At 42.3% G+C, this 27,923-nt stretch overlaps 1 protein-coding gene across 1 annotated transcript in view; it reads left to right on the forward strand.

Annotated features, from left to right (window-relative positions):
• The first annotated feature begins 10,980 nt into the window (after positions 1-10,980).
• IPMK (inositol polyphosphate multikinase) overlaps positions 10,981-27,923 on the forward strand; it is a 76,989-nt gene continuing 60,046 nt past the window's right edge. Inside the window, exons 1-2 of the mRNA XM_045024112.1 lie at positions 10,981-11,344; positions 23,253-23,338. Coding sequence (XP_044880047.1) covers positions 11,113-11,344; positions 23,253-23,338 — 318 coding nt within the window. The 5' untranslated portion in view covers positions 10,981-11,112. The remainder of the gene's footprint in view (positions 11,345-23,252; positions 23,339-27,923) is intronic.

Genomic DNA, 27,923 nt, shown 5'->3' on the forward strand with positions numbered 1-27,923 from the left:
ATGTATAACTTTCAGACTTGTGGCATGGAGAACATGTCTTTTGAGGTTAAATTTGGTTTAACTTCCATATTTGATAACTTTCTACATCTTCCCCTTTTTGGAAAGAAATCACCACAAATTAAAGTACCAATCCCGTAACAATTTATTTGCATGAGGACCCATTCACCAAAATTGTCACATATTTAAGTGTTTACAGGATCAAGATCTTAGGGAAACGTGACTTCACTACAATCCTCTTGCTAACACTGTCTCTAGTACTCATCAATTGAAATAGATAAGTTAGTTTTCTAAATTAAGATACCTGATGATACTGTAGTTCAGAATCTTAAAACCACTGTAGATGAAACAGGACAATGAAACTTAATTTTTCAAGGGTTTACAACTGCATTATTTAAAAGTTCATTGATTTAAAACTTAGTATACAAGATAACCACAAGAAGTATAGCTATCAAACCTAAAGTCAGTTTTAGACAGGAAATGTGGAGGGGGATCCTGGATCCCAGTATCTCCCCTTGAGATATTGTGCTTATCACAATCTGCCCTTGCAAACTTCTTGAGGAGGTAAATAGTCACTGCTGTTTTGACCTCTATTGCTCAAAATATGCAGTTAATGTATGATAAAGCTTGGAACAAAGATACAGAACATGTCCAAGTTTTAATAAATGGAAATTAAATGAAGAATACTCCAGTACCAGAGTGAAATAAGAGGAAACCAGAAAAAGGAGTTACTGAGTAAAATTTATACATCATGATCTACAAAAGGTTGTCAGCTGTGTCTGAGGTCCATACTTGGGCAAATTCTAAAGGAATTCTATCAAAAGGACAGAATAAGAATTTGATCCTACGTTACTTTTTGTTTAATTTCAGGCAACTAGTAGAGGAGTTTAGAGCTCCATAGAAGCCTGCCATCGCTACAATGTTTATATATAAACTATACACTTCAATTTTGGGTGAATGAGATGACATATTCAAAGTCATGAATACATTTTCAGGTGATGGAATCCTTCCAGACAGGTTTTTTTTAGTTTTACAACCTATATAAGGTTCAAAATGTTAGCTTCCTCTAAGAACTGCATGTATATGGTAGAGGAAAGTGATGTCACCTTTTAGAGCAGTGAATTCTCATTGTTCTAGTGTTCCATACTAGCCGTAGATGTAAGGTTTTCAGTATATGATTTAAGCATTAGTGCAGATTAGAATTTCATAGCTCTTGTGAATTCAGAGTTGAAAGAAAAACCAATAATTGGTGGTACTGTAACTAATTATAATTTACTAGATAAGAAAATGTTTTAAAATGAACAAATCATTGTTTAGAAATAACCTAACTGGGCATTCTCACAGAGCTATTGATAAAAATGGCATCTTCTACTATTTGAATAGAGGGGAAAATTGAGACTTTAACCATTGGGAAAAAGGGGGGAGGAAGGAAGCAAGGCTCCCTCCCATCTGTAGGGCCCTCATCTCAGGTAAAGAGCTGGGAAAAGAGCCTGTACACTGCAAGATAAGTAAGTTTATATGAATTTAATGTGCTTAAAATTAATGGATTTTTTTAAAATAGGAGAGAACATCTGTGCGATAGTAGTCTATTTCTGGGATGGGGTCCTTAGCACTGGTACTGGCAGAGTCTGATGGGGGTTTTATGGCCGGGGGGGCACTCTTTGTCTGTTCAGGCTGATGTACTGAGGGGAAGGGGTGGGAGTTCCCCAGCCAGGATCTAATGTTGATCCCATGGCAGCCTCCATATGATGTTTCCTGAGGTGGAGAGTCTGGTTCTCCCAATTATGGGTAGGAAAGGAGAGGCAAATACTGCATCTAGATGTGATGTGGGCTTCCTCCAAGCAGTACAAACAGCACTGGTGCTCATCGCTGTTGGAAAACGAGCGAGGGAAGGAAGCACAGGTTTTGAACCCCAGTGTCTTCAGCATAATCCAGTATCCAGCCCTGGGTACTGGAGGTGGGGTGGGATCTATGTGTAAAGTTTAGCCAGAAACACCACCGAAGCAGCGCCCCAACTCCTAAATCTGGTACGAAAGGATGTAGTGAACAGAAAACAAAAAGGTAAATGCAGATCTAAACTATGAACAATAATAAGGATTTTTTTGAAAAATGTGTCACAAGGATGATAGGAGAGTAGAAGCCCCAACTCAGATCATGCGGCAGTGAGAAGGAACTGGAGATACCTATGGTTCGCCGTGCCCTTTATCGCCTTGGGCAAGACCATGCTGTGACACAAGGTGTATGTGCAGACTGCCGAACACTACTACTTTAAAAAGCTCCAGCTCTGGCCACATCGTGCATTTGCATAACCCTCAGTGGAATACAGGTAGGGACCACACATCTTGAAGAACCTTCTGTTACAGGTAAGTAACCTCATTTTCTCCTCATGAGGAAGCACTAGTACGGTAAATACAGCACCATTACATGACCACTGCAATGCCTGTGTAACACTTTCTGATGGGGGCAATAGGCTAGACACAGCACTGAGCATAAAGAAGAGAAGGAAGAGGAAAAGAAAGAAATGATAGGGGGGGGAAGTACAGAAGATTTTACACATTGTACCATTTTTAGGGGGTTGCAGGAAGGATTAAGCTAAAGTGCAAGAAATTATTTCTGTTCTGTATACGTTCTATTTCATTCTGTCTCTATAGCATGTAGCATAATTTGTATAAAATATTAACTGTGGATGGCATGCGGCTCTTCCTTCAACTTTTGAGTCTTGGGCAACTTAAAATTCTATTTAGCAGCCCAGGGTCTTATCTCAGCTGTGTCATTGTAAATTTCTATTACTCCCATTAAAGTTGGTGAAATTAGTCCAGATTTACATCACTGTAGCTGAAAGCAGCATCTGATGCGTCTTTCTCATACACTATATGACAGACTATTGAAAAGATTGATTCATCCAGGGTATCAAGGAAATCTGCACTTTGATATAGAAGGGAAAAATATGAAAAACACTGAGGGTTATTTCTGAGATTAGCCCTTTTTAATACCTTGAATAATTAACTATACCCTCTTTCTGATAAAGCGGCAAAGAGTTCTGTGGCACCTCATAGACTAACAAACGTATTGAAGCATGAGCTTTTGTGGGTGAATACCCACTTTGCTGGATGCAAATAGTGGAAATTTCCAGAGGCAGGTATAAATATGCAAGCAAGAATCAGGCTAGAGATAACCTTGTTCTGATGTGACATTGGACTGTTCTTGGTCTGGTATTTTTCATTTTTGTCATGCAAACTACAGCTTTCCTTCTGCAACTCCAATGAATTATAAAAAAATAATCCCTCCTCTTCAGCAATCACAGAAAAGGAAAACAGAAGTTTCATGAAAGCTGCAGAAGTGATACCATAAATGTGCAAAGTTTTAAAAACTCAGCATATTGCAAGAATCAGTACATTAGCTGGAATGTTTTTGCACTTCAGTAAGCTGGCAAAAGAAGCTGAATATGAATAATAAATTCACTTACTACATTACTTTTTTCAAATAGTTTTCTGTATCTGGCAAATATTACCTTACATGGATAAAACTCACTAAAACACACTGTCTGTTTGCTCCTGCAAAGCTTGCAAAAAGCTCCAGTCTTTGGGCCCAATCAGACTTTCACTGGAATCACTGTTAAAACTCCTATTGTTTTCAAAGGGAGCAGGATTATGCCCTGTGAGTCTTAATCTTGACTCTAACAGCTGTGTAAAGTTAGTTCCCTGAAAGTTAAATGGTATTTTTAGGATTAACATTCTATCACTTTATATGCAAAAGCACCTGTATAAAATCCTGAGTACTTTCAGCTTTGTTTATACCAGGTATCAGCCTTTTCAGACAGCTGAACTTGCTATTTAGTTTTACTCTGAATTGACCCAATGAAACTGACCTTTGCAAACAGACAGCTAGAGAGCTTCTTTCACAAAACTTCTTGATATACTTGGCCTAGATAATTTTAAGCAGGGGTGGCTCCAGGCACCAGCACACCAAGCATGTGCCTGGGGTGGCAAGCCCCGGGGGACACTCTGCTGGTTGCTGCGAGGGCGGCAGGCAGGTTGCCTTCTGCGGCATGCCTGCGGAGGGTCCGCTGGTCCCACGGCTTCGTTGAACCTCCTGCAGGCATGCCGCCGAATCTGCGGGACCGGGGACCTCCCGCAGGCAAGCCGCCGAAGGCAGCCTGCCTGCCATGCTTGGGGCGGCAAAATACCTAGAGCCGCCCCTGATTTTAAGTCAGTGGAGGGTTGCTAGTGATTATTACCTTAGGTAATTCTAAAGGAGCAGGATATGACTTTGAAAATGTAGTCATACAAATGTAAACACAAAACTATTACACCTGCCACAGTGAATGCCTTTAGCACTCATTGCAAGGCAGTGAGATAGGAGGCTATACTTCAGAGATACATGGGTTACAGAGATACATGGGTTAAGAACTCCATTTAGAAATTCAAAGTAACATCTTGGAGTAGTTTGTAGCTAGCTGTAATATTTCAACATGGAAGTCAAGATGAGGAGTGGCTTAAAGTCATTATAATGTACACGTTTGAAAAAGAAATATAGAATAGTGAAAATATCTTTCACTAGGGTTTCAATGTTACAAAACTTTTATTGCCATGTTTTGGAGTTTGAGACAATTTTAAAAAAGAAATAAAAGATTAAAGAATTTGAACATATATTTGTAGAAGGGTTTACTTTTGAGGCATTTAGATTCTACACTAGACAAATTATGGCTTAATTCCTTAAACTGGACTAATCAATCAGTGCTATTTGCTGACATTTGCCTTTTAGGCCTAAATCCTGCAAACACACATATGCTTAACTCTACTCCCTTGAGTTAAAGTGGACAACTCACAATAGTAAAGTTAAATGTGTATGTTTGTAGGATTGCCTGGGGCCTTACTCAAACACCAAAAGTGTTCAAAGAATTTGAAGAGCAGAATAATGTTCTAAAGATGTTTTCTATTGCTCTAATGTTCATGAGTTTTTAAATACAAATTTCAAAATACTGATAGCGGCTATTAAATTACTAGGGAAAAATGGGGATAGAAAATAACACCGGGGAGATCCAGGATTGGCTGTAGAAAAGATCCCTTTATGAATCTGGCCAGCAAAACTCAGGTATACTGGAGATAGAGGACAAGATCCTCAAAGGTATTTAGGCAACTAATTCCCACTGATTTCAATGGGGTTAAGTGACTAAATACCTTTGAGGATCTGTGCCAGAGTTCTCAGTCAGAAAGAGAGTGTGGGGAGCGGGAAAGGAAACTGTTATCCTTGACACAGCTCTGTCAGACAGCATTTGGAGGAGTGTTGGAAGGTTCAGGGGGAAATCATATCCAGCGTTTCTTAGTCAGAAGGAAGGTCCTCTTTGAGACTCTATGTTGATGTGAAAGCACAACAGATAGGGAGAATATGGGATGTTATTAATTATGTAGCACACAATGGTCCAATGCTTTCCTACACAGAACCTCCAGATTTTCCTTCACTGAAAACCTTAAGGAAGCATGGAGTTAATGCCTCACCTTAACAAAAGATGTTTAAAAATCATTTTGAGAGGGTAAGATGGATAGATACATAGTATAAACATACAACATATCTATAATAGTCATACCAGTGTAAAGTATGTATAGTGTACATCATGTTAGCTTTATATAGGTCCTTTCACAACAGTGGATCCTCATGCCTCTGCAGAATACCATTGATTTCAATTATATATATCAGTTACCAGGAATCGGTTTATTGTTTACAGTCAATACCACCTTCTGCTGTGATCTACTCAGATGCCACAAGGTAGGCAGGATTGGACTAAATCACTACTTACATGGAATTACCTTGAATAAACATTTAGGTGCTGCAGGAAATGGCACTGCAGTCAGTAGGATGCATTCTTTCATTTGAGTCCGTGCTGAACCAATGAATCAGCATGGTGAGGGCATGATGCTGGTGGAGGTGCCATATTTTTATGAGATATAAAACAAATGGCTCTTAACCACTTGTGGCCATTAAAGACTCTGACACTTTTCATAAGAGTATATTTGTAACATCAGTGTCTTGTTCAAAATCCAACTCAGATAATATCCCTATTGCTACTTAGGTATGTACTTCTTTGCTTCCTATCCTAAATTATCATGTAATCTTAGACTTGGTGCTTATTTATGTCACTTGAAAGTGAGAACAAGCATTAACATGGCACTGTTGTAGCATTGCAATGTATTTATGTGCCAGATAAGCTAAACATTTGTATGCTCCTTCATTCTTTGACCACCATTCCAGAGGACATGCTTCCATGCTAATGATGGGTCCTGATTGATATTGATCCAAAGCAGTGCAGACTGGCACACATTCATTTTCATCATCTGCGTCAGATGCCACCAACAGAAGGTTGATTTTCTTTTTTGTTGGGTCTGGTTCTGTAGTTTCTGCATCTGAGTGTTGCTCTTTTAAGACTTCTGAAAGCATGCTCCACACCTCATCCCCCTCAGCTTTTAGAAGGCACTTAAACCTTCTTGTCCAGCGCTGTAGCTATCTTTAGGAATCTCACATTGATGGTACCTTCTTTGTATTTTGTCAGATCTGCAGTGAAAGTGTTCTTAAATTGAACAACATGTGGTGGGTCATCACCTGAGACTGCTGTAACATGAAATATATGGCAGAATGCGGGTAAAACTACAGAGCAGGAAACAATTCTTCCCCCAGGAGTTCAGTCACAGATTTAATTAATGCATTATTTTTTTAAGCATCATCAACATGGAAGCATGTCCTCTGGAATGCTGGCTGAAGTATGAAGGGGCACATGAATGTTTAGTCCAATGGTTCTCAAACTTTTTTCTTCGTGGACTACTTGAAAATTGCTAAGGGTCTCAGCGGACCACTTAATGATCTTTCCAAATGTTGTTTGTACCGCTAGCTAACTACTGTAAAGTGCTTTGAATAAAAGCGCTATATAAAAACAACTTTTTTTGCTCTACAAATAAAAACACACAACTCAAATTTTCATATCAGTAGTCTTATCTTTCTAATGTGATGGATGTGCCCCTTCTCCCCCGCTGCAGCATCCCCTGAGCCAAGGCTGGGAAGGGGGAGGGGGTGTCTCTCCCCAGCAGCTGCAGCCCTGGAGCTGGGGAAAGTTGCCTCTTTCTCTGACTGCTGCAGTCCTGCACATCCCAAATTCCCCCCTCCCTCTCTGTTCCCTCCCACCTACCCCCTATTCCCTCTAAGGCCACCACCTTACCTTACATGAGCGTCTTCTCCAGGGTCCAGGCACCTAATTAGTGGAGCCACGCCTGCACGGCTCTACTAATTAGGTGGGTGGCCCTTCATTCTCTTGTGTGCGGCCACCCAGGTGCACACCTTAGAGGGAACTATCCGCGGACCACCTGAATGGAGCTCGTGGACCACTAGTGTCCACAGACCACAGTTGGAGAACCTCTGGTTTAGCCTATCTGGCATGTAAGTATCTTGCAATGCTGGCTACAAAAGTGCCCTGCAAACCCCTGTTCTCATTTTCAGGTGACATTGTAAATAAGAAGTGGGCAGCATTATCTCCTGTAAATGTAAATAAACCTGTTTGTCTTAGCAAATTGGCTGAACAAGAAGTAGGAATGAGTGGACCTATAGGCTCTACAGTTTTACATTGTTTTGTTTTTGAGTGCAGTTATGTAACAACAACAACAAAAATATCTACATTTGTAGGTTGCAATTCCATGATAAAGAGATTGCACTATAGTACTTGCATGAGGTGAATTGAAAAATACTATGCATTTTGTTTCTTTTTTACAGTGCAAATATTTGTAATCAAAATAATAATCTAAAGTGAGAACTGTACACTTTGCATTGTTGTAATTGAAATCAATATATTTGAAAATATAGAAAATATCCAAAAATATTTATAGTACATTTCAATTGGTATTCTATTATTTTTTAACAGTGCAATTATTTTTTTAATAAGGTTAATTAGTTTTGAGTTAATTGCTTGAGTTAACTGTGATTAATTGACAGCCTTAGATCCTAGTCTTAAAATTCCTTATCAGCATCACTCTGGAAAAAATCTAGATGGCTTTATTGTGCTTGGAGGAAGGGAGCAGCTAACTTTTCACAACTATCCTGCTGCCCAAAATCTTGAAGTTGAGCACAGGAGATTGATTGGATGCACAGTGGGAAGGGATGAACCTTTTCAGGGGAGATGAGCAGTCCTTTCAGTCTAGGATTGGTCCTGCTGAACTTTTATTGCTATACTCTCTATACTAACCAACTAGGGATCTAAAAAGAAAAAACAAGACCTTAGTCAAGGTTCAAACTGAGCTGCTATATACCATTACTTTTCACTGGAATAGGATACTGTCACTATGCCCTAGTAGGTATTGTATCCCTTGCAATAACTCCCTGTCTTTTGCACTGTTCGGATTCCCCTGAGCAGTGGGCTTCCTGCCTTTTCTACTCCCTTACTGAACCAATGCCTCAGCATGATGTTATGTGGCATATTTTTCTCCAGGAGGTGCTAATTGTCATGTGAGACATAATATAGCTGACTTGATTACTTATCTAATTACAACCAGGTAAGCTGCTGTGCCAAAGTGCAGATCCAGTGATTGCAATTGCAGGAGTGAATAAATATTACAAAAGAAGAGAAATGGGGAAAAGAAACTGCAGTAATTACAGCATGACAGGAAGAGCTGATAATTCCCCTGGGGGAGGAGAGAAGAAAGTGAGGGTCTGCACACTGAGCCATCACAGTGATGTAGTGGCAGTCTTTCCCTTGAAGACATGGCCTTAGTCAGTCTACATGTAGAAACAATAGATAGCAGACTTTGTCTACCATAAGGAATTTTAGAGAGAAGAAAAATCCCATCAGTGTGCTACCATTGAATATAGCTGGCAGCCTGAGTCTGGTTTTACAACTCTCAATTCAATCTGTAGAGGAGCACATTTACTTAAATTTGTATTAGAAACGGGTCTGCCCCCGTCCACAAGAGCTTTGTTTACCACTGGGCTCCTCTGGAAGCCAATGGTAGCGCAGGTGGTGTCTTCTCCCTCCCCCACCTAAAACTGCCTAGTTTGGAGGAAGCCTGAAAGCTCTAAGCTCTAATCCTGCCAACGCTCTGTGGGAGCTTGAGGGCATCAACAAGAGTGTGGACCAAGGGGATCCAGTGGATATAGTGTACTTAGATTTTCAGAAAGCCTTTGACAAGGTCCCTCACTAAAGGCTCTTATGCAAAGTATGCTGCCACGGGGTAAGAGTGAAGGTGCTCTCATGGACTGGTAACTGGTTAAAAGATAGGAAACAAAGGATAGGTCTAAATGGTCAGTTTTCAGAATGGAGAGAGGTAAATAGTGGTGTCCTCCAGGGGTCTGTTCTGGGACCAGTCCTATTCAATATATTCATAAATGATCTCGAAAAAGGGGTAAACAGTGAGGTGGCAAAATTTGCAGATGCTACAAAACTATTGAAGATAGTTAAGACCCAGGCAGACCATGAAGAGCTACAAAAGGATCTCTCAAAACAGGGTAACAAAAAGGCAGATGAAATTTAATGTTGAATTAGAAAGCATAATCCCAACTATACATATAAAATGATGGGGTCTAAATTAGCAGTTACCACTCAAGAAAGAGATCTTGGAGTTATTGTGGATAGTTCTCTGAAAACATCCACTCAATGTTGGGGGGAAGGATAGCTCAGTGGTTTGAGCATTGGCCTGCTAAACCCAGGATTGTGAATTCAATCCTTGAGGGGGCCATTTGGGGATTGGTCCTGCTTTGAGCAGAGGGGTTGGACTAGATGATCTCCTGAGGGTCCCTTCCAACCCTAATAATCTATGATATGCAGTAGCAGTCAAAAAAGCAAACAGAATGCTGGGAATAATTAAGAAAGAGATAGATAATAGGACAGAAAATATCATGTTGTCTCTATATAAATCCTTGGTATGCCCACATCTTGAATACTGCATGCAGATGTGGTCACTTAAGCTCAAAAAAGATGAATTGGAAAAGATTCAGAAAAGGGCAACAAAAAATGATTAAGGGTGTGGAATGGAAAGATTACTAAAACTGGGATTTTTCAGCTTGGAAAAGAGACAACTAAGGGGAGATATGATTGAGGTCTATAAAACAGGTGTAGAGAAAGTAGATACGGAAGTGTTGTTTATTACTTCTCATAACACAAGAACTAGGTGTCACCACATGAAATTAATAAGCAGCAGATTTAAAACAAAGTATTTCTTCACACAACATAAGAGTCTGTGGAACTGTTTGCCAGAGACTATTGTGAAGGTCAAGACCATAATAGGGTCCAAAAAGAACTAGCTAAATGCATGGAGAATAGGTCCATCAATGGCTATTAGCCACGATGGGTAAGGATGGTGTCCCTAGCCTCTGTTTGCCAAAAGCTGGGCATGAGCGATGGGACGGATCCCTTGATGATTACCTATTCTGTCCATGCCCTCTGGGGCACCTGGCATTGGCCACTGTCAGAAGACAAGAGACTGGGCTAGATGGACCTTTGGCCTGACCCAGTAGGGCCATTCTTATGCTTAACTTTAGGAGCACAAGCCCCTCGGTCATAAAGCTCAGCTCAGGCGTGTTTCCATCAACCTTTGCCTTGGCGTCGGGGGAGGTTTTCTCTGCAATCCGGAAAGCTGGAACGGCTTTTGCAGAAGGTGGGTGCTGGGGTAACACCTAGCTCGGGGCGAGCAACTCCACAGCAGGACCCGGGTCCGTCCAGCCTACCAGCCGCAAAGGAGCTGGCCCCTCCCAGGAGCAGGAACCGGCAGAAAATGCCCCTCTTGGAGAAGGGCTGCAGGAGGCTGCGTTTTGTCCGTAGGGTGCAACGCGTGGGTCCCCTACAGCCTCGGGACAGGCAACGCCAACCAGCTACAGGCTCCGCCGCCGCTGCCTGCCCCGGAGCTTGCACGTAGGGGGCCGGGCCAGCCCCGAGCGGGGGCGCTGGAGGAGGAGGAGCCGGGCCGGAGCAGGGAAGTATCGCGGTGCTGCCGCCGCCAGTCGCTCTCCGAGCGCGGAGGGAGGGAGCTGGGCTCCCGAGCGGGGCGATGGGGTCGCGGGCCCGCCCCACTCCTGCCTGGGCAGCCGGCAGCTGCTGAAGCCCGCAGGGCGCAGACCCGGAGCCCGCGCTCTCCCCCCCGGGACATGGCAACCGAGCCCCCGCGCCGAGCGCCGCCTCCACCTCCGCCTGCGGGGTGCCCGGAGAGCGGGCAGCGCCGCGCTGGGGACGGGGAGGAGGCCGAGCCGCTGCGGGGCTCCGCGCTCGAAGCGTCCAGCCCCTCAGTCGCGGTAGGCGGGGGCAGGCAGGGGATGCTGAACGGCTGCGTCCCGCTCTCCCACCAAGTGGCCGGGCACATGTACGGCAAGGATAAAGGGGGTGAGTGCGGCCGAGGGCAGCGAGCAGGGCGTGGAGCCCGCCCCTGCCTAGTCGGGGAGCTGCCCCTGGGGTGAGGGGGACACACCGGGCCCCGGCTGGCTTCCTTCCTCTCCTGGGGAGGGTCTGGTTTCCTCTCCTACGCCATCCCCTGGTGTAATTTGAACCTGGGTCCGGTGCCCTTTACGTTTAATTCTCCTTTTAATTTCCTTTGGGAGTGGATGTGCTGTTCTTTGCTTTGCTATGATCTGAGCCTCTCCTGTGTGGTGTCTCTGTGTTCCCCTTTTGCCTGCTGGGGTGTGTGAACCCTATGTGGGGTATGGATCTGTTCCCTAGCCATATATAGGGATTCCTACTAAGGAAGAAGTTGTGTTAAAGGGGTGAAACCTGCATTACCACCCAAGGGGCCAACAAATGTCAGTTTCTCAGTAGAGGTTGTTTTTAACTAGAGGCTGTACAAAATTACAGGAGCAATGGCATTGGGATTCTCTAGAGCGAAGGGCTTGAGTGTTGGAGATTGTTTCACTGGGACAACTGAGTAAGAGTTATAAGGAAAACATCAGAGTGAGGTGTAGCTGAATATAACGATGGTATTCATTATGAACGACTGAAGAGAGGTTTTGTTACCATGCAAAAAGTTTCTTTGTTGTTTGGAAAAATCTGTTGGGGGGTGGGGGGAGGAGAAGCACCCATACTCTGAGTAAAAGAGGAAATAGTCAAATCTCAACAACCAAGGTTTTAATCACATTCATCACCCTACTTTAAACAAGTGTCTTTAAACAAGTCACCCTTTTGATATATTGGGAAAAGTTACTGAGGTAATGTTAACAGACCCAGCTCAGTAGGTACAAAAGGGTCTGTGGGAAATGTCAATTGTACATGATTATATAAATGGAAATACAAGTGACTGCAGAGCCTTACAGATATTAATTCTTTTAGCTGTTAACTGAGAGGAAATGCCCATTTTCTTTTTTATGGACTGGATGTGCATTTTAATGGACCCCTAATGTTCTGATATCCTCTTTTTAATTGTCCTCCTCCTTCTGGTTTCTGAGATACTTTTGGTGAATACTTTCCTCCCACAGTATGTGTAGTACTACAGCACTGAAGTTTTAGGTTGCTGATTAGAAAAAGATATTAACTGATTTTTTTTGGTTCAACTAACTGTCTCATAAACTAGATATTAATCTGTTCAGGGAAATTGCTAGTTCAACTGAAGATGTTTTGACTGTCCACTTAAAAGTAGGTTTCATTTAAATAAAATCTGTTTCTCTGCATTGAGCCTCTCTGTAATACAGTTAAATACCTTGTCCATCATAGAAAGGTGTATTTTTGCAGGGTCCCTCCCCCAAAATATGCAAGCATATAAAAACAGTAACTACTAGAGAGAAATTTGATAAATAACAACGGTCTTTCTAAATAACAACATTGCATAAGCAACTGCAATATTATGTGGTATGGTTCTTCTCCAGTTTAAAATACTCATTATTTCTTCTTGTCCTCTGAATACCTGTCTTTCCTCTTCCAAAGGAAACAGTTCCCCATTGCCAAAGTGTCACATATCAGCTGTTTGTTTTTTTTAAACAAAACCAAAGCAAACCAGCCAAAACACTTGTATAACAGTTTGTTCTCAAAGTTCAATATTCATCACATTTCATTTTGTTAATTCAGTATTGCATGGGTTTTATTTTGAGAAGTATTCGCCTGGCCTTGTATGTTGTCTAACCTTGATGATGCAATGGCAGAATGTGAGCTTTAGGTTAACTGAATTTTTGTATGTGGACTTTAACATTGAGATCGTTTAATTCAAACATTTGTCTGTAGAGTACAATTTGCACCTGAGGTGCTTTCCGTCATGTGTACACACAAATATATGTAAAAAAGGGCTGTTTCTCAAAGATATTATGTTGGTCCTAGTTGGTTATGAGGCCCGTATTCACTTTGTGTCTGGGAGTTCATAATTGTGGAATGTGTTCAAAACCCAGTCTTAGCAAACAGCTTGATTTCAGTCTTAAATTTATACCACTTAAAAAAAGCCTGTTACTAATGATACAGCCAGCGGATAGACTGTGAACTAATTTTTGACTGAATGTCCTTGTAGCCGTGTCTTTAGAGAGAGGGGCACATAATTCATATGCCCATATCTAAATAAAGGACAAAAATTAAGGACTCTAGAAAACTATATTAGCACACATTTTAAACTATTGTTAGTTGACTGCCAAGACTTCTTTACTTACTTACAAAATCAACCACTACCTGATACATTGCATAGGCCACATAAGTAACTCCATTCCCTATATAGTTGCTTGTGTAAATAGAAATTACAGAAAAATATAAAACCAGGTTTTTTAAAAAAAGGAAAAAAAAGCAACCATTTCCAAGACTGTCCAAAGAAACCCAATCAAATGTAACTCTTCCCAGAAAATCACCAATTTTAGTAGCCATAAGAATTCTACCATCCCCTGAGATGTCAGGGGCCACCCAGCTTTGTTTGTTTACCGTGTCTCATAAACTTTGAAAGGCTAAACGTCAGAGTCAGAACTTATTATAGGTACACTTTTTTTTTTTTAAACCAACAGCATATTGGTACGTCTGATAACTGCCACTCTATATTTTCTCATGTTTTGTATAGAAGAATTTAGCAGAAAAGTTAGGAATGAATAAATCCTAGAAAGAAGCTTGTCACCCCAAAGTGGAATTTTTCTTTTTGATCAGAATGACAGTCTTCAGTTTCTGTTCTCTATTAACAAAAATTTAGTAGTGGAGGGGTAGAAATCTCCTTAAAGGCAAAATGTTGACCTGAGGACAGTTTAATGCCGGCGGTGCAAGCTCTTGGTGAGCTGCAGTCACTTTGAATCTCTCCCTTTTTTTCCCATCTTCTGCCCAACCCATATCTCTTGACTGTGTGCCAATACAATTAATTTAAGTAAATGTAAGATGACTGAGCTGAGAGATTCAGTTAATTTCTTACCCTGTTACTTTGCAACATTGCTATCAGCTAAGCCATAAGGCTGATCTTAGCAAAATAACGCATATGCAGTAAAAAGTGAACAGCCTTTTAAAACCTACATTGCCTATTAAATTTTGTTGTTATGGGCATTTGTTGGCTCTTGTTATAGTTAAGTTAAATAGCATGGAAACTTTTTCAAGCATAACCCATATCCTCCATTTGTGTGTTCATAACTTGCTGAAACCTGAATGTACTCTCCACTAAAGAAAATAGAATTATTTTTGTCTGGCTTAACTCTTAGCAGGAATTGACTAGTTTTGAAAAATAACATATTATCAGTCGGCCTATAAAAAGGAGAGTAGCTTTGTTCTTGTTTATATGCTATTCTATTCTATATAGGTTTTTACACCATGCTGTTCACCATTGAATCTGAGTGTGGTGGTCTTTCTCTCATCCTCTGCTCAGAGGGAGAAGTGAGTGGATGTTATGTTTTGCTAGCTGTTTTATTAAATATACCTCTTGCTATGTTCATGTTAGAGAAGCGAGGTCAAAGAAATGCACCTTGACCTTAGAATGGAAAGAGGTGAGGTTTGTGATAGTTCTTAGTTCCTGGGGGAGTTCATGCCGCAGTCTTGGTCCACCCCTCGAAAAGGTTGTCTCTTGCACTGATGAGACTTACTCTTGTTGTTCAAGAGTTCCATTGTGGCAAAGGAAGGAATGCTGCTCGTAGAAGCAATGTTATCTAATGGACAAGTAGGTTTCTGACCAGGCCACAGCTGAACCGACCAAGCATGAGTCTTAAACAACACACAATGAGGTGAGAGTCTAGCGAAAACTCAAAGATTTGGGCAGCTTTCTTAGACTGATCTGCTGCCTGTGACACCATATGGGTGAACAGTCTTCTGAAAGCCAGCAAAATTATCCCATGCAATACAATGATAAAATTCTTCCGAGAAGTTCTGTCCAACCGCAGGTTTTTCATTTTCCTTGGTGACTAGGTCAGCAGGGTATGCTCTCTGAACAATTGCCTATCCCAGGGTTCAGTCCTAGGACCGATCTCGTTTAATATGTACACCAATGACCTTCCCCAGACATCATAATGGAAATCTGTCTTTGCTCTGACTACACAGGCACAGGATTTACTTACTGTAGAACAAGTTCTAACCAAGGACCTTAAAAGCATGGAAGAATATTTCTTATATTGGCAGCTAAAACCAAAACCCATTAAGAGTGTTGTGTCAGCGTTTCATCTAAACAGTCAACAACTAGGATGAAATTGCATGTGGACTTCTGTGGCCAGCAGATAAGACATGATCCCACCCCGAATTATCTTGAAGTGACATTTGACTGAATTATCACATACCACCAGTACCTGAAAAATACTCATGACAAAGTAAAGGTGCATGTAAATCTAATTTAGAAACTCAGGAGTGATCGGGGAAGTGGATGCAAAAACTCTGTGGGCCTCTTCACTAGCCCTTGTCTGCTCTACTGCAGAATACTGCTCGTCTGTCCGGATTGATGGCTTTCACACATCACTTGTTAACACTGAACATCACTATATGGATCACTATGGACACAGTATAATCAATTCCATAACCGTGGCTTCCTGTACTGGTACACGTCAACCCAACGCAAATTTGTCACAACATGAGAATCCTTCTGGAGTCCCATCATGTTTGAGGGAGCAAGGATCTTTCAATATATGAAGACTTAAAAAACATACTGAGATTTCCAATTCAATCCCAATTTCAATTCAAGCCACTGGATTCCCCAGTTGGATCCTAGATGAGATGTTTGTTTGGGAGACTGTTGTCCTTCCACCTTGTTCGTCATTAATATTTGACAGCAAAATGCTGAGTCTTCAAGCTCTTGCACTCCAACTTTTGGCTTGGAGTGAGGGGTCTAGTGGTGGAGATGGAATTTCCCATCACTTTTGTTTGGGTATATCCCTCCAGGCGTTACTCAAACCATTAAACAATCAGGGCCGGCTCTGGCTTTTTTGCCACCCCAAGCAAAAAAAAACAAAAAACTGCGGGGCGGCCGGAGCACCGAAGCAGCATAAAAAGCAAACCTGCGGGGCGGCCAGAGTGGCAGAGCAAAAAATAAACCGTGCAGGGGGACTCCCGGCACTGCGGACGTCCCCCAGGCAGTGAGGGGAAGGGAGAGGGAGCGGGGGGTGGTGGAGAGAGAATGGAGGCACCCAGGCCTTCTGCCGTGCCACTTGCTGGGAGGGTTTGCTACAGACCAGGCACCAGCTGGGGCAGATGGAGGGCACAGCCTGCTCCCAGCAGGGCGCTCCTCTCCTCTGCGCTGCCGCCCCCTACAGGGCGGCCAGAGCGGTGAACCAAAAAGGAAAAAAAATCTGCGGGGTGGCCGAAGCAGCGAAGCAGGGAGGGGGGGGAAAAAAAAAGGATTAGAGGGAATGCCGCCCCTTAGAATCTGCTGCCCCAAGCATGAGCTTGCTCGGCTGGTGCCTGGAGCCAGCTCTGTAAACAATATTACCTCACCCATCTTGTCTCGCAGACCAGTATACTGCATTAACACTGGACTCCTGCCTCCAATCTCAGATGAGACCACAGTATCTCATGATCAACAGGGTCAAATGATGCACAGAGGTCAGGAGAATAAGAATGGATGTCTGTATTCTATCTATTGACAGCAGGAGAACATCCGTCAGTGTCACTAAAACAGTTTTAGGCCAAGTCTACACTACAAACTTATACTGGTATATAAATATTCCTCAGTGGTATGAAAATTAACCATCTCAGAGCAACATAGTTTTACTGACCTAATCCCGCTGTGAAGACAATGCTATGTCAATGGGAGAGCTGCTTCTTCCTCATGAGGAGGTGGATTAACTATACCAATGGGAGAAGCCCATACTTTTGTGTCCTGGCTTACAACCCAGTTGTGCTGGGTCTAGAATGTTGGCTTCCGTTAGATGAGCTTGTAGTTGGCCTTTCGGTTAGCTTGCTCAGGAGTGACAGGTTTGACAGTGGATGATAGTTAGTAGGATTGAAGTATTTAGGGTGGGTTTCTTTATTGTTGGTCGGACAATTACATGTTTAAAAGAAAAAGGGAAGGTTTTTTGTTTTTTTTTTGAATGGGGCACTGGCTATTTTGGTCAGGAGTAGCGCTTGTTATTAATTTCTCTCTTTCACAAGCCAAGAAAGGCCGGGGCTGGATTTATGTCTTGGGTTGGGTCTCCTTTAAGGTGTCTGGAACCACTTGGCGAGTGAATACATTGAACTCAGGGAATGCAAGTGGGCTGTTGGTTGGGGGATGCAGGCATAGTGGATCCATGTTGTTTGAGAAGACATCCTGAATGTGCATGATCTTTTCAGTAAAGTAGGATGATAGCTCTTTGATGCAGTTGTAGACACTCAGGCCATGTCTACACTACCAGCTAAATCAGCACCATTGAGATCAATGCAGCGATGTCGATTTAGCAGGTCTGGTGAAGATATGCTAAGTCAGTGGCAGAGTGCTCTCCCATCGACGGCTGTACTCCACCTTCCTGAGAGGTGGAAGCTGTCGATGGGAGAACATCTCCTGTCAACATAGAGCGGTGTAGACACCACTGTAAGTCAACTTAAGTTATGTCAACTTCAGTTACTAGAGTAACTTAGATCAACTTAGAGCGTTAGTATAGACCAGACCACAGAATTAAGTGATTTACCACTTTGGATAGTTTCTTGGGGTGGGATTTGGCAACCTCAATGGAGGCTGATAGGAAGGTTCTCTTGACCTGTAATTAGAGCCTCAGCATAGGCTTTGAGGAATTTTTGTTTCACTCTGTCTGAATCAGCCTTTGTTTTCTGCCCTCTGCACTTAAGTTTCTGCTCATCTCTCTCCATCCAACAGAGGGTATCAGAAAACCAGGGAGATCTGTGTGGGCAACGGAAAGGAAGGAGCCATTATTTTTGGAGTAGCATGCCAGTGGCTGAGGCCAGTATAAAATGGTAATGATTCACCAGGTCTTTGACTTCTTGTCCTGTGGGTAGGATACTGTTGTCCTTTAGTAGGCTTTGGAATTTGTTGAACACAAAATTCAAGAGAGAGATGTACACTGCTGATGTAGTTTTTTTTTAACCAGTATTTTAACTTGTCAAGCCACAGTCCTGTAATGCTCCTTGGCAAAATAGAACCAAACCCCCCCCCCCCCAAATTGCTAAAAATAAGTAGAAATTATGGAAAAATTTAGGGCTTTTGAGAGGAAAATACTTGATAAAGTTTTAGAGGGAGCTGGGATAAACAATTATATTTGTGAATACGTCATTCCAGCATGATGCATCAGTATGTATTGCTGTAATAAATCTCTTTGATCTAAAGTGTGCTCTTGTTTTCTTGTGTTAGTGACAAAGTAGGTGTTTGGGATTTAGCTCAGAAATCATAAGGTCAGAAATTTGAGAACTGTTAACGACCTATTCAGATAATGGAAAAAATGAAGTTAGATTTCTTTTGATTAATAAAGGTGAGAGGGTTAAAAGAGAACTTGAAAGGGCTTTATAACTCATCAGATTGTCTGTTTTCAACATTATGCCTATTGCAGGATTCGTATCTTTTAGCGTGGCATCCAGTTGCATAACAATAATTAGTACAAAATGTTGATGTCTTATTTGTCATAAAACAAAAATCCATTTATAAATTTGAAAACTATTTTGATTAGCAAATATATAACAATGCATTCTTAATAGTCCTATATGGTTATCAAAATGTCCCATAATTGAATATAATTTCTGCTTATTATTTTTTAAAAGCAGTTTAGCTGATATGCTTACAAGTATCAGGGTATGGCAAAATATATTGTACAAGCTAGAATGCCTTTAGTGAAAACTTTATAGATAGTGGAAGAAACATGTTCTTGAAACTCTCATTACAGTGAGCAAATACTTCTTGTACTGCCAAAAAGGGCCCAATCTGGTCACATTCCACATGCACAATAATCATTGTCTTTAGATTTTCCTGTGCAGAACAGCTATGGGATCAGTAGGTTCCTGTAAAACTGACAGGAACAATAAAACTATTTGGTTTCAGAAATATTTTGTCTACAAAAGGATCAGTACTCCTGGCATACTGTTAAGTCACTTTCTAAAGAAACATTTTTTACAATTAATGCTTGAACACTACATAGTGTATTAGTTAAAGTTTCTACACACACAATATACCTAATGTGACCGGGTCAGGCCAGATGGCTACAGGAGAGTGTTAGAAGGCAGATAAATTAGTCCCAGATTAAGTAGATACCATTTCTCTGGGTAAGGTAACAGGGGCAGTTCCAGAACAAGCAGGAACTTGCTGGAACCAACTAAGGCAGGCAGGCTAATTAGGACACCTGGAGCCAATTAAGAAGAAACTGCTAGAATCAATTAGGACAGGCTGGCTAATCAGGGCACCTGAGTTAAAAAGGACCTCACTTCAGTTTATAGCATGCATGTGAGGAGCTGGGAGCAAGAGGCACTAGGAGTTGAGAGTGAGAAGGCATATTGCTGGAGGACTGAGGAGTACAAGCATTACACTGCTCTACAGCCAAAATGCTTCTGAAATAAATGTAGTCAAACTGTACTAATTCTGGGTCACTGAGAACGAAAATGATGCTTAAAATTGTTGATTGGCTCTAGTTTTCAAGTTATGCTATTGGGTCAGTATATACGACCCTTGACTTGGGAATGGCGGAGGATAAGTGAGTTATAAAGGGAAGGGATCTCAATTTAAACCAGAAATGACTAAAATACATCTTTGACTGGATCTATGAATAAATCTATGACTGGGTTTGGACAGTACTTGCTTTTTAGGCAAAACAATGAATGATGCAATCTGAAGCTGGTATTGCGTCATACATGATATGAATTGCATCATGTTATTCCTAGAAGTCATGGATGATGCAATCATAACGAAGCTTACATCACTCTGCTGAACAAATTGCCCTATATCAGCTCTAGAAATCATAGTGTCGTGCTCTTATTTGCCAGTGTTTGATTTTGCAAAGGGACACATTTCTGTTTAGCCAAAGTGAGCAGAGATGCCTCGTACTTGTGTCAACAGTGCAGATAACTTCTGCTATGTTTGTGGTGAAGTGACTTTTGCATCACAAAAGCGCAGTATAACCACTATGGTTAAGAAAGCCTATCACCTTTATTTTGGCTGCAAAATTGGAGATCAGGACAAGAGGTGGGCCCCACACATATGCTGCAACACTTGTGCAACAAATCTTCACCAGTGGTTGAACAGGAAAAGGAAATCTATGCCTTTTGCAGTGCCAATGATTTGGAGAGAGCCAACAGATCATACCAGCAATTGTTACTTCTGCATGGTGCCTCCAGTTGGGAAAGGTGTGTCAAAGAAGAAAAAGTGGACTGTGCATTATCCAAACGTTCCATCAGCTATACGCCCAGTACCCCACGGAGAAGGACTGCCGGTTCCTGATGCACCAGAATCATTCTCACTTGAGTCAGACGAGGAAGAGGATGAAACTTCTGTTCCTCAACCACCAATGTCACAGGACCCACATTTTCTCCCATCCTCCTCCTCTGAACCACACCTCATAACACAAGGTGAACTGAATGACCTTGTCAGGGATTTGGAACTACCCAAGAGTAAGGCAGAGCTGTTGGGCTCCAGACTACAGCAGTGGAATCTCCTGGCAGGTGATGTTAGGGTTTCCATGTTCTGTGACCATCAAAAGGATCTTGTCCCATTCTTCTTCATGGAAGGTGATCTTGTAGCCTGCAACAACATCGATGGTGTGATGGCAGCCCCCAGCATCGTTCACGATCCAGATGAGTGGAGACTGTTCATTGATTCATCGAAGACGAGTCTTAAAGCTGTTTTACTGCATAATGGCAATGTTTTGCCATCAATTCCAGTTGGTCATGCAGTCCATATGAAGGAAACCTATGACAACATGAAACAACTTTTGAGGTGCATAAACTATGACCAACATAAGTGGCAGCTTTGTGGCAATTTGAAGGTTGTTGCTCTCTTGCTTGGTCTGCAGACTGGATACACAAAGTACTGCTGTTTTCTCTGCGAATGGGATAGTCGTGCAAGAGATTCCCACTACATCAAGAAAGATTGGCCACTCCGACAGTCATTGGAGCCTGGGAGGAAAAGTGTTCAGCATCCACCACTTGTTGAATCAAGGAAGATTTTGTTACCACCCTTACACATCAAGCTGGGTCTGATGAAGAACTTTGTCAAGGCCATTGACAAAACACAAGCAGCTTTCAAGTACCTCCGTGGAAAATTTCCAAGGTTAAGTGAAGCTAAGATAAAGGAAGGTGTCTTTGTTGGTCCTCAGATTCGTGAACTTCTTCGAGATGATGCATTTGACCATGCACTGCGTGGCAAGGAAAAGACGGCATGGAAAGCCTTCCAGTTAGTGGCAATAAATTTTCTCGGAAACAACAAGGCAGACAACTACAGGTTGTTGGTGGAAAAACCTCCTCAAGGCATACAAAAGCCTTGGTTGCAACATGTCACTAAACATACATTTTTGGAACTCTCATCTAGATTTTTTTCCACCGAACTGCGGAGCAGTGAGCGACGAGCACGGCGAGTGATTTCACCAGGACATTGCAACAATGGAGAAACGCTATCAGGGCAAATGGAGCCCATCAATGCTTGCAGACTATTGCTGGACAGTGACAAGAGATGCTCCATTTAATGAATACAAGAGACAAGCCAAGAAGTGCCGAATAGACACTGAATAGGACTAAACTATGTACATAATAGTTTTTTGCCTTTTGTTTCATAATAAATTTTATTTATATAACCCTTTTGCTGATTTTTAAAGTGTTACATAAACAGGACAGGTGAAATATTATCATGTAAAGCAACCATAAACACATGAAAAGACCTAGGTTTACAATTTATGATTAAAACTCTATCTACACAATATACATAGACATAAAATCTAAAAACTTAAATATTTTAGAAACAGTAGCCAATTAGTTGTTTTAATTGTCATATTTGAATTCAGCATATCAAAATACATACATACATTCTTTCCCTGCTTCCACATCTCTGAAGCAGACGACTTCTTAAAAATTGTAGACCAGTGTTTATCAGATACCAGGAGAGAGGTCCTGTGGTGAGGATAAAGAAGGTGTTGGGAGGAGGCCATGGGGAAGTAGCCCAGGGAGTTGTAGCTGTCGTGCAGCTGTACCAGGAGGCACTCTAGACAGCTGCAGTCCACAGGGCCCTGGGCTGGAACTCAGAGTAGAGGGCGGGCCCGGGTTCCCCCCAAACCTTCCAACTCCTGATCAGACACAGGAGGAATTGACCTGGACTGTGGCTTCTACCAGAGGGGAAGGTCTCTGGGCTGTTTCCTGACCCACATAGTGAAACTCTGAGGCGAGCAAATCCGCCAATAAGCACAGGACACACCAAGGTAGAGGAGGAACTTTGTCACACTAACAAAACTTCATAAGAAAGGAAATGGAAAAAAATAAGGCATTACTACCCTCAGCACATCAGCACTAGTGCAATTTAGTGCAGTCAATGCAGTACAATCTCAGCTTTTCCTTCGTCTTCCAGACCCTTTTTCTCAAGCTTTTTCTCACTGGACCACCTTCTGACCAGACCTTTCTGCCTCTTTCCTTCCAGCACAGTACTATAAAATCACTTGCACTGGGAGTTGTGGAAGGAAAGAGGCAGAAAGGTCTTCCATCCCTACTTGTGTAGAGTTAAAATTTCAATTTTTTTTCCTATAAAAATAATTTTGTAACTTAACACACTTTCTACAAGAACCCTTCTCCTCTCCTTTTCCCTAATCCCTGCTAAGGGCTTGGTGATTGGGGCTGTTTGCGCTAGTTTCCGCTGTTCTTTGTAAAGAACAGTAGGGGTAGTTTACACTGAACAGTTGGGCTACCTCTTGTTTAATATTTACTAGCTTTAAAAGACCGGATGGTTGCATTCTTTAGAATTAAACTATAAATGAACTGTTTGTTTTTCTAGGTATACTGCAGCATCCAGATGGCACAGTCTTGAAGCAATTGCAGCCACCGCCTCGGGGTCCCAGAGAACAAGAGTTCTACAACAAGGTAAGAGTTCTTCAGTAATGAAGTGGCCTGTCTTATTGAAGGGGGAATGTTGTCTGATTCACTGAACGTTCCCTACCCATCACTGCCTGAAAAAGTTACAGTGCAGTGTCCAGGTTTAAGTGGTAAGTAATGCACCGTCCATGCACACCTACTTGTTCGCATGCAACTTTGAGAAATCAGGAGATTCAAATCCTGCTTTCCCAATGTTGCAGGTTTGAGTGATGTTGCATTTGCAGAGTTGTCAGGACATTTGTGTGTTTCCTGGATCTTGCTGTTAGTAGAGTTTCTGGTCTTTGAGTCCCAAATGCACTGTCCAGATAGGGCTTTGGGATCATGTACCTGTTCCATGGACTAACATATAACACTTGAAAAACAAACAAAAAAACCTACCACCCTACACACCTATTGTCTCTCATTGCAAAACCACTATGTGTACTTCAGCTTCTTATTCCACCCCAGTTTCTATATAATGTCTCAAAATCCTATGTTTAGAAATGTAGTGTATATGGCCCATCCCTCCAGTTTTGGTTCATTGTTGAGAGAATAATTCCATTCTCCACTGTATTAACAAACCAGATCCATTATCTTAAAACAAACAAAATTTCCCTTCTAACTGGGTGAAATTCCCAGTCTGTTCTGAATGGACTATGATGAAATTTATGTACAGTCCAAATTTATTGCCTTCTTGGGTTTGCTTTATTGGTACCTCAGATAATTGTAACAAACATAGGCCGATGTTTAAGTCTCCTGGTCAAGGTTTTGCTATGTCTAGGGTTTTCCCTGGAGGACTTCCTTTTCACCTTCTCTCTACCTCGGTGAGTTGCTCCAATCCTACTAACATGCATAGGTTGGAGCAAATTGGACAAGAGAACATGGAAATCTTCATATGGGATCAAACCAGTAGTCCATCTAGTCCAGCATCCTGTTTTTCAAAGTGGCCAATGCCATAAATTTCAGGAGAAGGTTCAAGAAACCCTGTAGTAGACACCTTGTTGTTAACCTTTTCCATGTTGAAATAAACCATTTATTCATAGTGTGACAGGTTGGACCCCCCTTTCAGGGGTGCCACCTGATGTGCTGGGGTTCCACTGAGCCCACCTGTGCCACCACCTGGCTTCCCCCCCCCCCCCCCACACACTCTGCTGCTACGTCAGGTTCTCAAGCCCCTGTCCAGCACACACACAGTTAGCAACGCACCCAGATGCGGAATCATACAGAGTCTGAGATTAACTCTCTGTGGGAGGGCTGAGCTAGGGGAATGCCCAGCTCTCCTGTGTGCACACCCTCTAGAGTGTAAACCCAAAATTATATTGTCTTGCATTGTATAAAGAGATCTGTACAGCATAAGCTCATAAAAATTGCCCCCTTCCTGAATGTGGAGGGATATATGCACAGCTTTTTGCCCCCAAGATATGAATTGCACAAACTGGGTTTTGAAATAAAAAATAAGTTTATTAACTACAAAAGGTAAATTTTAAGTGATTATAAGGGATAGCAAATGGAACAAATCAGTTTACTGAGCAAATAAAACAAAACACTCAACCTAAGCTTACTTCACTAAAGAAACATGTTACAAATAGTAATTTCTCACCCTAAATGTTGTTTTAGGCAGGTTACAGAGTTTCTGCAGCTTAGAGTTTCAGTTGTTTCTCTTCACAGGCTAGACCCCTGTCTCAACCTGGACTCAGCCCTTGCTTTCCCCCAGTTAGTTCCTTTGTTTCTTCTGGTGCTTTCAGCAGTCTTCCTTCTTGGGCGGGGAGGCAATGGAGAAGAGCCTTGATTGACTCACTTCCTAGCCTTAAGTAGGATTTACATAAGGCGGGAATCCTTTGTTTCCAGTGGAAAAATACCAGCAGTGTCCAAGGTGGTACTCTGTACCAGCTGACATCCTCTCATGACCTTGCAGTGTCAGGCAACATCCCAGGAATCTTCTCAGGAAGGTGGGCAATTAGTATCTTCAAAGTTCTTATTGTCTTTCTTAAATGGCTCATTCAGGCTGATTGCCTACTGTCTGGTGGGCTTTCCCCCAAGTACATGCACAGTTGTACAGTAACTCCTCACTTAATGTTGTAGTTATGTTCCTGATAAATGCAACTTTAAGTGAAACAATGTTAAGTGAATCCAATTTCCCCATAAAAATTAATGTAAAGGGGGGGGGGGATTAGGTTCCAGGGCAGCTTCCCCTACTCTGCAAGCACCAGGGGTGGGGGGCTCAACCCTCAGCCTGCCCACCCCACCCCTTCCCCCAAGCCTCCACTCTTGACCTGCCTCTTCTCCCCACCCCACCTCCTCCCCCTTTACTTCCCACTCTGCATCCTGGCTCTCTCCCCTCCCTTCTAAACTCCTTGCTGCGTTCGGGAGGCTGGGGAGGGAGGGGGCAGGTGCGCCGAGTCCTCGCTCCTCCCTCCTGCCCGGGGCAATCAGCTGGCTTGCTGCGTTTGGGAGGCAGGGGAGGGGGAGCCTGCGTGTTGAGTCCTTGCTCCTCCCCCCCCCTCCCTCTTGCCTGGGGCCATCAGCTTGCTTGCTGTGTTTGGGAGGCAGAGGAGGGAGAGGGGAGGCGCACCGAGTCCTCGCTCCTCCCTCCTCCCTCCTGCCTCCAAAAGACTGCAAGCCAGCTGACTGCCGCTGGCAGGAGGCACGGGAGGGAGGGACGGGGGAGGCGTGCCCCTCCTCCTGCCCGGGGCAATCAGCTGGCTTGCGGCGTTTAACTCTTTCTATGTTTTGGACTTTAAAGTTAAAGATTTTTCTAAACTAGTGAGATCTCCAGAATATTTTCTGTTTTGGGATTGTGTGTGTTGATACAAAATTGACTGCAATAAACACCACACTGCAAGTGAAAACAATATTTACATATTAGTGTAACTTGATAATTGACATTTAAGACTATGTTAAACAAAATCACAACAACTCTTGAGTTACAAGTGGCTCAGCAGGAGCCATCTAAACCTAAATGTAAATATTTCCCTGAAGTTTCACAATGGCTACGAAGGACATAATCCAGGCTAAGTAGTAATTCCCCAGCAGGATAGGAGGCTGAATCCAGGTGTCTTGAAGAATGATAAAATACCAAAGGATAATCTCTGCTGGGCAAGTTCCTAGACCCTGATAGAGATGTGCCATCACCACCCAAACCCTCAATTGTTCCTTGAAAATCCAGGGGACGGAAACGTTCAGATGTCTGAGGAAAAACTTTCAAGTATTAACTTCCATCATGCAGGATTTGTTTGTCTTCTGTTTTCATAAACCCGTGTGAAAGAAGCTTGAGGACAAAACTAAGGACAAAAAGAGATCCTGAGAAGCATCACTTCTTTGTGATGCCATCACAGATTAAGTCGCTCTTTCAGGGCATTCTATGGCTACTAATGTGGTGGCCAGAAGTCAGTTTTAATTATGAACCCCAGGAAGAGGATTCACCTGCTTCACAAATCCTGGTATTGACCAAGATTTGGGGGAGCAAGCTATTTGGGAGAAACCGTGGAAGAAGCACTAATTGAAAAGGAAAAGCATGTGTTACTAGTCTCCAACTACTCAAGCTAAAAGTAGAGAGTGGATGGTATTCTAGATAGAATACATTCTTTTGTTTGTGTGGGCAGAGTCACTAGAAGAGAGAGCAAGAATATAGCAAGAACAGACAATGGAGAGGGAGGAAGTAGGGGATGCATTTCCAGATACAATGTCTTGAATGCCACCTTATCTTAATTTGTCCATTAATATACCACCAGGTGTGTTCTGCTCCCTGTTCCTCCAAATCAAATCATCTGGTTCTCCTGAAATTGAAGGACTTCATTTCTGTTGGCAGTTGTCTGAAAATGACAGATAATATGGCAATTGTTCAGTGTTTTCCCCAGGAATTGAAATGGAAGGGTTTTTTTTCAAATTTACAGGGGGCAGGGTCATGGCTGATGAGGGATGAGACTGTCAGGGTGAAGGTGGGCTGTATGGCACCCTAGTAAAAACTGAAAAATGTTTCATGACTATTTTATTAGATTTAACTCATGTTTTAAAATCATCACAAATTAAAGTTGGCCACTCAAGCCTTCTGTGAAGCACTACATCTACATCCTTCTTGGTTTCTTGTTATAATTTTGCACAACTCTGTTAATGAACTTCTTGAATGCAATGCATTTATCTTTGATGGCTTCTTGTGTATCCATTCCTTCAATTGATATGCTCAATAGTTCATTCATATTATCAGGCAGAAGGTGACTTCTTTCAGAACACAAAATTCTATTCAATGATGAAAAAGAATGCTCAACTGTAGCTGTTGTGACTGGGAGTAGCAAGAGTTGAATTCCTACTTCTTTCATCCCAGGAAACATAGCACAAAGATCGGGTTGAGCCACTAGTGATGATTAAAAAAAAAAAAAAAAAACAAGTTGAAGTCAAATCTTCATTCATTCATCCTATGATATTCCACTCTGTGTTTAAATTTTCTATTCTATCTTGAGCACATGGCAGCCCCATTGCTGGTAGTGCCTCACTCCACTCAACTGTCTGTGTTTTATAGGACAGGGATCTGTAAAAGCTACGTAGAGGTTGAGTAGAATCTAGAAGTCGCTGTTGTAGATTTTTAAGAATCCAGTCT

This window comes from Mauremys mutica, chromosome 7 (genome assembly GCF_020497125.1).
Source record: "Mauremys mutica isolate MM-2020 ecotype Southern chromosome 7, ASM2049712v1, whole genome shotgun sequence".
Classification (NCBI taxonomy): domain Eukaryota; kingdom Metazoa; phylum Chordata; order Testudines; family Geoemydidae; genus Mauremys; species Mauremys mutica.